Source organism: Solanum tuberosum, unplaced genomic scaffold (genome assembly GCF_000226075.1).
Source record: "Solanum tuberosum cultivar DM 1-3 516 R44 unplaced genomic scaffold, SolTub_3.0 scf00710, whole genome shotgun sequence".
Classification (NCBI taxonomy): Eukaryota; Viridiplantae; Streptophyta; class Magnoliopsida; order Solanales; family Solanaceae; genus Solanum; species Solanum tuberosum.
Window position 1 is genome coordinate 92,332 of NW_006239629.1, and position 13,576 is coordinate 105,907.

The 13,576-nt window shown below is 33.3% G+C and overlaps 2 protein-coding genes across 2 annotated transcripts in view; both read left to right on the forward strand.

Moving 5' to 3' along the window:
• The first annotated feature begins 1,157 nt into the window (after positions 1-1,157).
• Positions 1,158-1,924, forward strand: LOC102597307 (uncharacterized). Its single transcript, XM_006366977.2, has one exon. It carries the CDS (start codon positions 1,235-1,237, stop codon positions 1,787-1,789), a length of 555 nt encoding a protein of 184 aa, XP_006367039.1. The 5' UTR covers positions 1,158-1,234; the 3' UTR covers positions 1,790-1,924.
• Positions 1,925-5,545: 3,621 nt separating this feature from the next.
• Positions 5,546-13,576, forward strand: part of LOC102599587 (ubiquitin receptor RAD23d-like) — an 11,628-nt gene continuing 3,597 nt past the window's right edge. The window contains exons 1-5 of the mRNA XM_015305201.1: positions 5,546-5,729; positions 9,084-9,245; positions 10,017-10,070; positions 12,631-12,701; positions 13,543-13,570. Of these exons, the coding sequence (XP_015160687.1) occupies positions 5,664-5,729; positions 9,084-9,245; positions 10,017-10,070; positions 12,631-12,701; positions 13,543-13,570 (381 nt within the window). The 5' untranslated portion in view covers positions 5,546-5,663. The remainder of the gene's footprint in view (positions 5,730-9,083; positions 9,246-10,016; positions 10,071-12,630; positions 12,702-13,542; positions 13,571-13,576) is intronic.

Genomic DNA, 13,576 nt, shown 5'->3' on the forward strand with positions numbered 1-13,576 from the left:
TATCAAACCAAGTTAGACTTGTTTTGAAACTTATAAGCTCTTAATTAATGACAAAAAATTTACCAATTAATAAAACTTTCATTCGATAATTTTTTTTCTAACATATGGCCTTTTTAAAAAGGAATAAGCGTTAAAATATATCTTGAACAATATAGAGCTTGTTTGGATTACTTTTACTTGAGGTATTGTAAAGTTATAGTAGTAGTTTTAAAGAAGTATGGTAGCATTTTATTTTTTAAATTAAAATAACAATAATAAGTCAAAATCATGAATTAAAATTTTAAATTACGACTTTTGACTGATAAGTCATAAGTTATAGCCCTTTCAATCATATTTTTAGGAATTGTTTGATAGTTGACTTAGAGGTGAGTTATATAAGTATTAAGTAATATACGCTGATAGTTAATTATGAGATAAATTATTCATGTATAAATTTTATTTGCTATTAAGAAATTTGCATAACTAATGTAGTACATTATGAGAAAACTCATGTATTGTTTTACTTGTGATAGAAGGTGAAATAACTAATACATTTATAAGTAACTAATATAAATATAAATTTCCTCATCTTTGGGTGTACACAACGTAAAATTTCTACTCTTATATAATAATTTGTAAACCACACAGGAGAGACCACACAAGAGAGGTAGCTCGCACTTGACAAGTCCAGCGCTACGAGCTCGATTCAGAAGGCAAACCTCTTACTTTTGCTAGAAAGTAATTTCGAACTGAAACCTCCGACATGAAAAATAATCCCTATATTACTTTATACACATAATTCTTAGCAGTTACCAAACGAGCCGATTAATTGACTAACTCATGTAGACCCCTTCTACGATACATTCCGTACTCCAAGTCTGAAATCAAAACCAGCTAATCACGGAATATTATTACTACATATTACTATTCTCAAAATCCCCCACCCCACCACTTTACAAAAAATAATAAATCTTCGAAAACACACCACCAACACGTTTGAACATAACGTTAAATTAATTAAATAAAAACAATATTTTTATTTTTTTTATTTTAAAAAATAAAAAATCTAGAGACGACCATAACTGCCCCACAAATAATTCCCACCCACGCGCCGACATCACATCATTTACTCCACTTTCTCTCTCCTCTTTGTCTCCACTATATAAACCAACCCTTATCTTCCCTCTCTCCTCACTCAAAAACTTTTCAGTTCTCAAATCTAAGCACGTGTATTACACGCATTCTGCAAATTTCTATGGAGAGCATGAGTAGAAAGAAGAGAGTCCGAGTTGACTCGGAAGAATCAGAATATAACTCACCGGAGGTGAAGAAACTCAGGGAGAATCTGTTATACGATCTCACCGATGACGATAATAACTCCGAGTTTTGCACCACGAGTCATGATTTTGATTCATTCATGAAGAGTTTCGAAGAAGAAATTACAGCTTCTCCGTCACCGGCGAAGGTGATGGAGACGGAAGTGGTGGATTTGACGGCGGATTCTGATGAGTCTCAGCCGGAGTTAGGTTACCTTCTGGAAGCGTCGGATGATGAACTCGGACTTCCTCCGGCAACGGCGGTGGGAAGTGAATCGGTAATCGAATTGATCGAAGTTTCATCGGATTCAATATGGGAACTGGAAGAGAGAATTCCGAATTACGATTCGTTCGAATTGGGGATCGCTGATTTGGTGGATTATAACGCTGGTGTTTGTGAATACGTAACAATAGATGGATTGTTTGATCATTCGGATCTTGGTTTCGGGTCACCAGATTTTCTATGGAGACCCGAGACGTTACCGGCAAACTAGGAAATGTAAATCTTTTTTTTTTAATCTTCTTTTTAATTATTATTATTATTACTTAATTTAAATATTAAAAAGCAAGAACAGAGTATACAGATTTCTGGATATTAAATTTTGAAGCAAAGAGAAGTTTTTTCTTAACAATATTGTGAAATATTATGTTTATGATTGGATGTTGTACTTTTGAGTCAGGGTGGACTTCATGGTATGAAAGTCGAATCAATCAATAAATCGAATAAGAAAAAGCTATTAATTTATTATTATTAGGTTTATTGGATTTATAGGATTTTTAATGGTTTTATAAAATAAATTATCGAATTATCAGATACAATTTTATTGAGGTTTTAAAATAAGTATCAAATAAAAAAGAAGAAGAAAGAAATCTAACATTACCAGATTTGGTGCTTTGTACATGAATATATGTATCAAGTTAAGCTTTCAATTACAAGTATGGTATAACTAACTAAGCCATATTTTAAAAGTTAGGCATCCCTTCTTGATTATTCTTGTTTGGACATAAATTTTGAGAGAAATATTTAATTATTTTAAAATATATGATTTAATATCTATAAGTTCTGGAAAATTATTAAAATTACCTTTAAGTTTGTATTGTCATTTTATAATGAACATGTTCCGTTAAAAATTAACTTTATAACAATATGACAAAAACAATACATTAGTTGCATACTCAAACTTGTCACTGATTCCGGATGAATTAAAATCCATTAAAATTAAATTGTTGTTTTTTGCACACGTTTGGTATAGATAATCGAGAGGAATAGTCAGTAGTTATTGATGGAGTAATTTGGTAGATAAATATTAGTCAAAATTAATAAATGATGTGTGTGTTTTTTATAAAGGATAAAAGTTGGGGTAATTTTTTTATTTTTTTAAAATTTCCAAATATTTTAACTTGGCCCAAATACTAGTTTTTTCTAGTATGTGAAAACTTGATATATTTTGGCAAATATATTTACCAAGTAATAGCAAATTGTATGACCAAACACCATTTTCCAAATTTTTCTCAAATATATTTGGGGTCAAACGGTCCTAAATATCAATATTTGATGATTCGGATTAGGTACTCTCATTCTTTGGTTGTTTTCTCTATTGTTTATGCATAGACATGATTTATACAAAGTTGAGAATCATTTTATTTTTTTGGTTATTTCTTACCCGATATTTGGAATCCTTATTAGAGTCTAGTTCAATTCAGATTCGCACCGGAAAGTTTCACAATGAAGGGTAAAACATTATCTAATAAAGGTGATTTTGAATTCAAAAAGACTCAGACCTGAAACCTCTAATTAATGATGAATAAGTACTTATTATTAAAGTGGATGACTAAATAATCATATCTAGTCATCCAAATTTCCTAATTCTTCGGTAGCCCATCTCACTAGAGTGGATTCTAATCATGCTTCACTATTGATCAGAATTCCTTCAATCTAAACCCCATAGATTAAATATTTTAGACACAATACATAAATATGTTTTTCAATTTAGCCTTAGTTGACAATTACGTTTTTTTAATTTTTGTTGTATGCAAGTAGACACTTAAACTTATATAAAATTGAATAAACAGACACATATATCCTATATAACATAATACACGTAGGATGCCACATAAGACATGAATAGCCACGTAGAACGTCAAGTAGGACATGCATGTCTACTCTTGTTCAAAACTCGATTCTTAGGTCTCTGTTCATGATCGGGTGAACTATTTTAAAAATATTTTCGGTTCACGATTAGGTGGATAATTTAAGAAAATTGGGTCAAATTATGAGGGTCATGACCCAATCCATTTAAAACCAGTTTTAGCCCAATTCATTTTAGTCCAAATAACTTTTGAGCTAATCTTTGTCGAACCCATATATTTTCTTGAAGATTCATTGTGGATGGGCTTTTTTCTATTTATTTCCAAAATAACAACTCCACTTGCCTGTTAAATAATGCTTGAAGGAGTGGACAATTCTTAAGAAAATTGGTGAAGAAAAAAAAATAGCAATTCCTCTAGATCCAAATATTTTACTTAGGTGTGATGAGAATACTCTTTATTAATATGTGGATAATTAGTTATCACATTCAAACCAAAACTTGAAGGCTACTATTCAATTTCAAATATATCAAAAAAATGAGTTGAAACATGTGTGTATCTATTTTAAGAGGGAAAAATTGTACAATGTGTATATTAGTAGATGTATATGTTATACACTAAATATACCTTGATTAATGTATTACAGACACATTATACAAAAAAAATAAAAATGAGTGAAAGGTTACAATGGCTATGGTGATACTGATAAAAACAGTAGACATGTATATACATATTTTTTTATACATGTATATACATATTGTATGAAAGGTGTACCTATTCTGTATCTAACACATATATACTATTTATAACTACTATGTATATGAAGTATATATATAGTGAGTGTATAATGCTTATATACATAGTGCGTGTATAACTTATAACCAGGCCACCCCAAAGGGTAGCGGCTGCGGGTTTCCTTGTCATAAAAAAAATGTCTATATAAAATAAATAATTAATATATTTTTTGTGTATAAATTAAAAATCCTGCTCTCATATATATTCTCACTCTTTCTTTCCTTTTTAGATCTTATATTTTAGGTTAGGTGGGTAGACTTGAAGGCGTGTGAGGCTAGTACAAGGGTGGATGAGTTTGATTTTAAATAGAAGAGTTCATATATATATATCCACAATTTCATCTCCAACTACAAAAATAGCACAATTAAATCTCCATAATACTTTATAAATTTCATTTATTCACTAAAGCAACACCGATGTATGTTTTTAAACCCTGAAATTGGAAGAAAAGAGCAAATGTGTTGAAAAAGTATAAGGAAAAATAAATATAACTTATTTATAAGGATACAAAAGTAAATATAATCATTTTTTGTTTATCAATATAATGCCTTGGAAATATTTCGATACTGTATAAACTATGATATGTTCATTTAGTAAAATTGTAAAGAATTGGAGAAGTATTGTTAGACTTGTGAGGCAGAGGCGTATCTAAGAGGGGGTCACCGGGTTCACGTGAACCCATGGTCCCCTCCCGAGATCATATATAGTAGTGTTATATTTTTTTTTAAATATTGAAATATAGATGTGTGAACCCACACTTGAAATATCACATAATGCGATTATGACTGGGTGCACCTCTCTCCACAAGGTTAGAAATTTGAATTTTTTATGTATCTTGTTTTATTTTTCTTTCTAAAATTAGATAACACTTCTCTAAGTGGTAATTGGTATGTATATATATATAAGAATTAATTTTAGACCTATAATTTTAACGATTTTTAGTAGCAAAATTCTAAATGTCGAACTGAACAAATTTATATTATAGATCAACCTTTTTATAACAGTGCACCCATCATCTCAAAATCCTGGATACGCCTCTGTTGTGAGGAAAGTATTAAAAACATGACAAATTATTAATTTTATACTCGAATAATTGATAGCTTTAAAAATATCCTATCGAGAGCTATATGTAATACTTGTGATAAATAAATACTATAACATAAATTGTACGTATCACAAAAATCTAGCTGGCTGATCCTTTCCTTCATTCACTCTTCAACCTACTCCCAGCCTTTCTCCTTCACCTTTCACCACTCGCGCTATCCAAACTACCCAAATCCTCATCGCGTGTCTTACACGCACTTATCATACGCGTGTAACTCTGTCTCCTCAGTTATTAGATATACAAAAGGCCTTTACTCTTTTAACCCTTTACTTGCACCTTACGGTCCTTTCTACATTATTCTTCCTTCCCCGTTGGGCTCCCCGTCGTCCTCTCCCTCTCGTCGGTCGGCGATCATACTTCCCGGTGACGGAAAAACAAATATGAAGATTTTTGTGAAAACTCTCAAAGGCTCTCACTTTGAAATCGAAGTCAAACCTGAAGATACGGTCCGTTTTTCTCAACTCTTTATTTGATTATATATGAGCTGATGATATCAGCGATGTTGTTTGAATTCAGTTTGTTTTTACCTTTTTGTTCGGAATTGAGGTTTGTTTTGATTTGTTGACGTGCTTTGTGATGCATAGATGTGACCGACTGTCAGTAATGACTGATTTAGTCGGTTGCTGCTCTAATTTGTTGATTAGATTCCAAGTTAGGCGATGTTGAGGTTTGAATTGAAGCAGTTTTGGTTTTGATTTGAGTTTTGAGGAGTTTCTGATTGTGTTTAATTGGGCATAATTAGTGGATTGTTTTTTTAAGTGTTTTGAGATTGTGCTACAGTGTTGGTGTTGCTTGGTTATTTGTTTCTTCAAGGAGGCTATTTTGTTGTTGGAAGATGCATCTATGGAAGTTTAAATTACTTCCTCTGTTGATTTACTCTTGGAAACACTTCCTGTGTGAGCTTGGGCTGCTTTCCAAGGTATATCTAGTTTTAAGCCTGGATTAAAGAAGAGCCTGCAATAGAATGAAGGTAGATGGTTAAATTAACAATTATTTGAATTCTAAATATTAGAGAGGACGGTTGTAAAGGGTCCATGTAGGGGCAGTTGGTTTTGGATTGGAGTGGTTGGATTGAGTTCATATACTTCGATGCAGTGTTTTAAATGGCGAAAGGCAACAAAATGCGACAAGGGTCTACCTCGCTACAAGGCGACCTTTTTGAAGTGTGGCGCCAATTAATACCAAAAAATTAAAATATTTAATTGCATATATAAATAATAAAAATCTCTATAGCAATAACATATTAGCAAATATTTTAATTCAAAAACTGAAAATAGAAAGTAGATACTGAAAGTCTAGAACTTGAATGAGAAAAAAACAGAACAAAGTCAAAACAATTAGGAAAAAACAGAGGTAGAAGTAACTCTAAAGTCCGAAGAAGAAGGAAAAAGAAATAGAGGAAGAAGAAATCTGAAGAAGAAAAGAAGAACTATGTATTGGTTGGACTTGGGAGTCGCCGGAAAAGTATGGTTGGTCACTGGAGAAGTTTAGTCGAGTCAACTGGTTGGAGTTGCAGTCGTAGTCTAAGAGTGCAACTATACAAGTTTGGAAAGAAAACCCTAAAGTTACCTTTAACTTTTAGAACCCTAAATTGGTTGCCTCTTTTAAGAAAATACAAAATGTGATACCTTTCTCGCCTTTGTCGCCATGGTGTTGCCTTTTGAAGATAGCCTCGCCACGAAACTAATAGGCGATGAAGGGTCACCTCACCTCGCCTCTCGCCATTGGCGACAAGGCAATTACCTTTCACAACACTACTTCGATGAAACTTCTGAACATTGTTGAATAAAATGGATGGATACTTTACTTTAAAAAAGAAAATAATAGAATAGTTAGATATATAGAATATTCATATAGTTGACTCCAATTGGTTTGGAATTAAGTCGTTGAGCTGGTGTACTCTTGGAAACCAATGACTGACATGGGAGGGATGATTTCATCTGTGGGGAGAAAAGAAGTTTTATAGCTTTTGCTACTATGGTTGAAATTGCATGACATCCGGATGAAGTTGTGAAGTTTGGAACTGTTTTTTGCTTATAGGGTTGAAGTTGCATGAGATCCCTTTGTTTTGAAATTTGAACAATTTGGAAAACTAGCCTTCATTAGACTTTGATATGTGTACTTTTTGAAAATAGAGCATAGAGATACGGTCATCAAAAATAGAGCATATAGATAATGCATAAATGAAGTTACCACCATGAATAGATGTGGTTGGCTCACCTCTGCTGGAACTCAGTGAATGCCACAAACAAGATCAGACTGGACCCGCATCAGTGCTAGTAGGATCTGTTTAGTGGAGTAAATGGTGAGCCACAAGGACCAGTAAGAGCATTGACCTAATGTAAGACATCGATAAGCATAAACATCATCCATCTCATCCACACTAGGGCCTTGTGGTGAAACCGCTAGACTAACTCATGGGCCCTCGTAGGTAGGGCTACTAGACCAGAAAGTATAAGCCATCGTTGATAGTATGGATAGACTCTAGTCCAAACATAGGCCCTCACAGACTTTCTGCTAGACAATCAATCACGATATGCTACCAACATAGCAACATCTAGCACATAGGATTACAAATCGTCATCGTTTGATACATAACAGTTCTCCAACTCCCTATTTGTCTGAAACAACCTTGAGCTTCTCCGGTCTCAACCTGAACCATGCCAACAAATGATAAATAGTTACAAAAATGATAATACATTCTCAAACACTACTTGGAATGAAGCTTCACTATTTTTATCTAAAAAAAAAACACAACTTGGAATGAGAATACTCAAAACGAGAGGTCGGGTTGGTACAGTTGTTCAGCTTCTCAGTGTTATATTGATGAGTGTGGTTACCCCTTTTTTCCCAAAAAAAGAAAAGAAAAATGGATAAAAAAGAGTAGGTGCTGCAAAGAAACACAGTTGCTGGTTTCAAATCAGAGTTCTGATAGTTGGTGTCAAACTGGAGCTGTCAGCCATAGTTGCTCTTGATGCCCAACCAATAATAAGGCGTTTGGACAGTATCTGTAGGCTCAACATAAAAGTGTTCTCAGTAATCAAGTGCGATTAGCAGGATACATTTCGATATATAGATTCAGCAAGTAGATAACAATTTACAAGTTTGTATGTAACTATGAGGCCCACCAATGAGGTACAGAATTAAATCAAAAGGTATGATAACAAAAGCAGAATGAGTAAATAAGCACAATTATTCAACGCTGTGACATATCAGAGATTATACAATTGCCTGGTTTTGGCATATGATCCTCAATTATATTTAGTCTCACTCAAAAGCCATTGGTAACTTAAGCAATGTACCTTTGTGTAGCGAGGTGTTACTATTTCAAGGGTGAACTCATGCGCTTCAGAGAAGTGTGTTCATCAAATGATGGTGGGCAAAGTGGTCTGAACCAATCGTCCATTCTTTGTAGCTCCACTTGTAGAAGTAGGATTAGATTGACATTGACAATGTTATATATTGGATGCAGTACTTGGTTATTTTAATTCCAAGTTGATTTTTTATCACTAAATTCATATACATGTGGTACTTTCTAATTTAATAAATTGTATGCTTCACTGCAAAGAAGCATGTGCTTCATATCTCGCTTTTGTTTCAAGGCTCATGAACCTAGCCCCTTTTTTGCATTTTTCACTTTTACTAACCCTGATCACTCTCGCTCGACCAAACTTTTGGACAAGGATGTTTAGCTGGATTGAACTTATCTTAGAGATTTTAGCTCTTGTAATCTTTTCACAATGAAACTTCAGATCATGCAGTACATTAAATTCAAGCCTTGAATTTTCTGTATTTGTTAGGTTGCCGATGTGAAGAAGAACATAGAAACAGTTCAGGGTTCAGATGTTTATCCTGCTGCCCAGCAGATGCTTATCCACCAGGGGAAGGTACTTAAAGATGGGACAACACTCGAAGAAAATAAAGTTGCTGAAAGCAACTTTATAGTAATCATGCTAACAAAGGTAAATATGAATCATTTTCTTTTTTCTTCTAATTTTCAGTGCTATTGGTATAGTTATCTGCATGAACATAGACATCATGTACAGGGGTTTTCTCTGGAGATAGAGTGGGATAAAAAGAATCGATTCACACCAATTCTTCTATTTTTTATTATAGAAAAAATACTGACTCGTCATTATTCATTTGATGTAGTTTCTATATGCATGTATATATGTTTATTCTTATTCTTTTTAAAGGTCTAATGTAAAGACTCCTCTACCAAACTCTTTTAACTCCATATGTTGGAATAGCTACCATCGAGTCTCTGCAACTGTCCTTTATTTTTCTGAACCTTTTTTCTCAGAGAAGTATATTTGGTTGAGGATTGCCCCTTTTTGTTAATTCCATGTGTTATGTTAATAACTAATACTAATGTATTTGGAGGATGAGCTACTGCACCTGTCAAATAGTGTGTTTTATAATCCATGATATGTTTAAGTTGTTTGTTTGTTGGACTTATAAAATGTATTGTGTATATAAGGGCAAATGGGTTCATAAAGATCTTGAGTGATGGTAATTGCTGAACATACTAAAATTATAAAACAGTATATACCTACCCTGTTTTGGATGCATACCTGTAAACATGTCCACGTATCACGATTGTTAAATAAATGTCTCATGGTGTACCTATCAAAACTTAGTGAATAAATTTATGACATTCAGAGGATTACTATATCTGTTTTTATTTATATTTGTAACTTTAGTTTGTTATCTTCTGTTGTATGGAATTTCAGAGTAAGAGCTCATCTGGAGGAGGTTCAGGAACGTCAACTGCAGCAACAGCTAAGGTTTGCAGTGTGATGGCATTTTCGTTGTTCAATTGAATTAGTTGGTCTTGCATTTGTCCTGAGTTTTTATCCAAGGTTGGTAAAGATCAAATCTAACACTTCGGGATCATATTGATAGAGGTAGGGACAAAATCTGGATTAGTTCCATACTATGAGGAGCTAAGTGTTTAATCCTAAAAAGACACTGCACACTAAAGCAAAACATCAAACATACCATGGTAGGAGAATGTCTCTGAGAAAACATATCAAAAGAAAATTTTAGATTGTAGTCCTTGCTTCTTGGGACTTAATTTTCTTAGTTTTATTGTGAAAATTAGTTCTAGTAGTTGACAGATTTAGCTGTTGGAGAATCTCTTATCTGGATTCGTAGTGGTTCCTAGTGGGTTACTTGAATATTTAGACATGATGTTTGTAGCTGATCAGTCTCGTCATTTTTGGGATGATGAGCCTGTTTTGTGAATATAAAGTTACCTTTTTCTCTCTCAAAAAAGTTCCTGATTGTTATAATTATTTAGGGTCATAAGTCATTATAAAGCTAGTGAATTTCGGTATGATGAACACTTGGTTTATATGTGATTAGGATCTTGCTTGTGTGTTTGGTGTGGAAGGATATTCTTTTAGAAAATATTCTCCTGAAAGTAAGTTAAGATTTGAAAAATATATTTTTGGAAAAAGCAACAACATGAAATAAAGAGCTGAAATAGTTGTGGAAGGAAAATGATGTGTGTCCCCAGGTAAGGAAAGTTATTTTCCTTAACCTCTTAGTGGAATGTTTTCTTTGAAAAATATTATCCAAGCAATCAAACATCAGAAAGTAGTTTATTTTCCCTCCTACCTACAAAATCTGAAGTCTATATTATTTTCTAAAGGAGATGAATTACTTAAATAGAACTCCAAATTCCTATACGCTCAAAATATATACGACAAAAGTGTAAGTTAATTGAATTTACTCTTGTTTAATTGGTACGAAGATATCATTGTGTATAAAAAAAAAAATTCCTGAAAAATATTTTCTTTGTATTTGGTTGAGTGTAAAAGTTGGTTGCTTTTGTAGTAAAAAGTGAACTGTTACTAAAAGAGATAGTTCGCTTTATTTGCCAAGTGGGAGTAGTTACTTAAAAAAGGCTACAGATCCGGAGCTAATTGGTGAATACAATTTACTGTAGACTAATTTTTATCTTTGAAGCTACATAAGAGGACGTTTCGGGTCATGTAAAATACTTTTCATGAAAAGTATTTTTGTATGGAAAAGTGGAAGATGCGGCATAAGGGAAGCGCTTAGCTATGCACTCCAATTAGCAAAGATAGACAATAGTATTTATTATAGTAGTCTAGACCTGTTTGTATGAAGCATAAGTTGTTTTCTTCCATTTGGTGCAAATATTTTCCAAGGCCAACCAAATCTGTATTTGAAAATATTTTGTGAAGGAACAATGGGAACATTTTATGTCATACCAACTATACCCTTGGGTCGCCTCGATAAGAGGTTATGAAGGGATCAATAATGCAAGGGTTGTAATGCATTGATTAGTTATTCAAGGATTGTAATGCTGAGACTATATCTTGTGGAGTCACATTGCTTGTGGAATGCTTAGTTTGACATATTACAAATTGGTATACACTGTATAATATGAGATATAGGGTTACTTTTTTAACAATATAAAAAATTGTCCATGAAGACTATTTTTGTCATTTTAGTGTTTTTGATCCATGCACTTCTAGTACTTGCCTTCTTATTCCACATTCTATTAATCATAATAATTCCCCCGTTTCATTTGAAGTGTCTCAGATCGTCTAGGCACGAAGCCTCTACATTATCAAAATTAGTAAGATTGATTAGGCACAACATTTTAAAGAAAAATAAGGGAGACTTTTGAGTCTTGTAAAGACCACAAGATTTGTGTTATGTACCAAAATGCCCTTTGAATCTTGGTAGTTTCAAACAAGCGATGTAGAATGTTGGAATTAGAGGTATTCCAAATAGCGAAAGAAGTTTTCTTTGTTAAACTAGTTAAAAAGGAAAGTAAGATTCTTAAATTGAAGCGGAGGGAGTACATAGGTTTGGACGTAACTTATGTAGGTACATTTACTTCATCAAAAAAAAAAACTTATGTAGGTACATTTAAGAGGAAAACAAAACTAGTAACCAAATATTGTATAAAATAACACTCGATTTTATGTAGGGATTAAATCCCTTCAAACCCCCGACCAAGTATCCCTTAGTAATTAGCATTATGCGAGCGAAAAGTAGTTTCTCCTTTATTTGCCATGGCCCATGGCTGAGCAATTCGATTATTCAGGTTTTATAAGTCAGAAATGAGTTCAATTTTATAAGTACAAAAGGATACTTTTGACTTAGATAAGCAAGATGAATCTTGCCCGTTTTGGGTAATGGTGAATGTCGACATCATTGTCGAAAATGTTTTCAAGAATAGTATAATCTGCTAGGAAGTGTGAAGGCCGCCGCCTTCTGCAGCATGTGCCCATGCGTTTACTATAATGCTGTTCCTGCTCTAACAAGTTCACTTCAATTAAAATGATATTTGATTTGTACTTGTAGACACCACAGTCAAGTGCGGCAGCACCTAGTTCAACTCCTGCATCTACAGCTGCTCAAGTCCCAGTTGCATCGTGAGTTTTCCTTCTTCAATATCATACTCTCTCAAACATTTTTTTCCCACTTTTGCATCATTTTTATTTGGCCGTGCAATTTGGGGGTTTGCCCTATTATTCCGGTTTAACAGTAACGCTGTGATATATTATTTTGGCCCATTGAGATATGATTGCTTGTAGAATCACACCGAGTATGTTGTCGTTGAGCTTTAGACATTTAGGTGATGGTGACTGTATATATGTTTTGAAGAATGCAGACTCAGAACAATGTTTGTGGTTAAACATGATGAGAAGTTCATATTCCCCTCATAATTTTTTGAAATAATATTTGTGAAAATTACTCCTTCGATGATGTTTGACTGGGCATCAAGTTTAAGAAAGACTTGTGACACATTAAAATTACCGTTGGCACTTGTCTTAGATGTCTATGACATTTTTGTGGATATATGAACATATCATTCTTGTAATGGGAAGTATAAAGTGAGAGATTCTAAATATAGGCAGGAATTTATATGCCTTAAAAATAAGTTTCAAAAAATAATAATTTATATGCCTTAAAAATATAGGTAGGTGTTGTTCTTCTAGGAACAAACTAAATAGAGTGGGAGTGTCATATGAAATGAATTTGAGGGAGTAATAAATAAATAATTAAAAATATGAAGGATTTCTGAGTTTAGGTTTAACATTTGGAAATAGCGTTTGGTTTAAATCAATTTTTTTGTGGCTACTGGCTAGTGCCTTGCATGTTAATCTACTCTCCCATTGACCCTTTTTATATTATTTTATCTCTCCATTAACCTTTATGGGAATAGTGAAAGCATTTCATACTCCTCACTTGTGATTGCTAGCTATTTTTCAGGCCTGCAGCAGCTCCCTCCCCAGCGCCAACCAAT

What these genes read in the sequence shown, in the direction of transcription:
- LOC102597307 (XM_006366977.2), top strand. Translation starts at nt 1,235, where the DNA reads ATGGAGAGCATGAGTAGAAAGAAGAGAGTCCGAGTTGACTCGGAAGAA.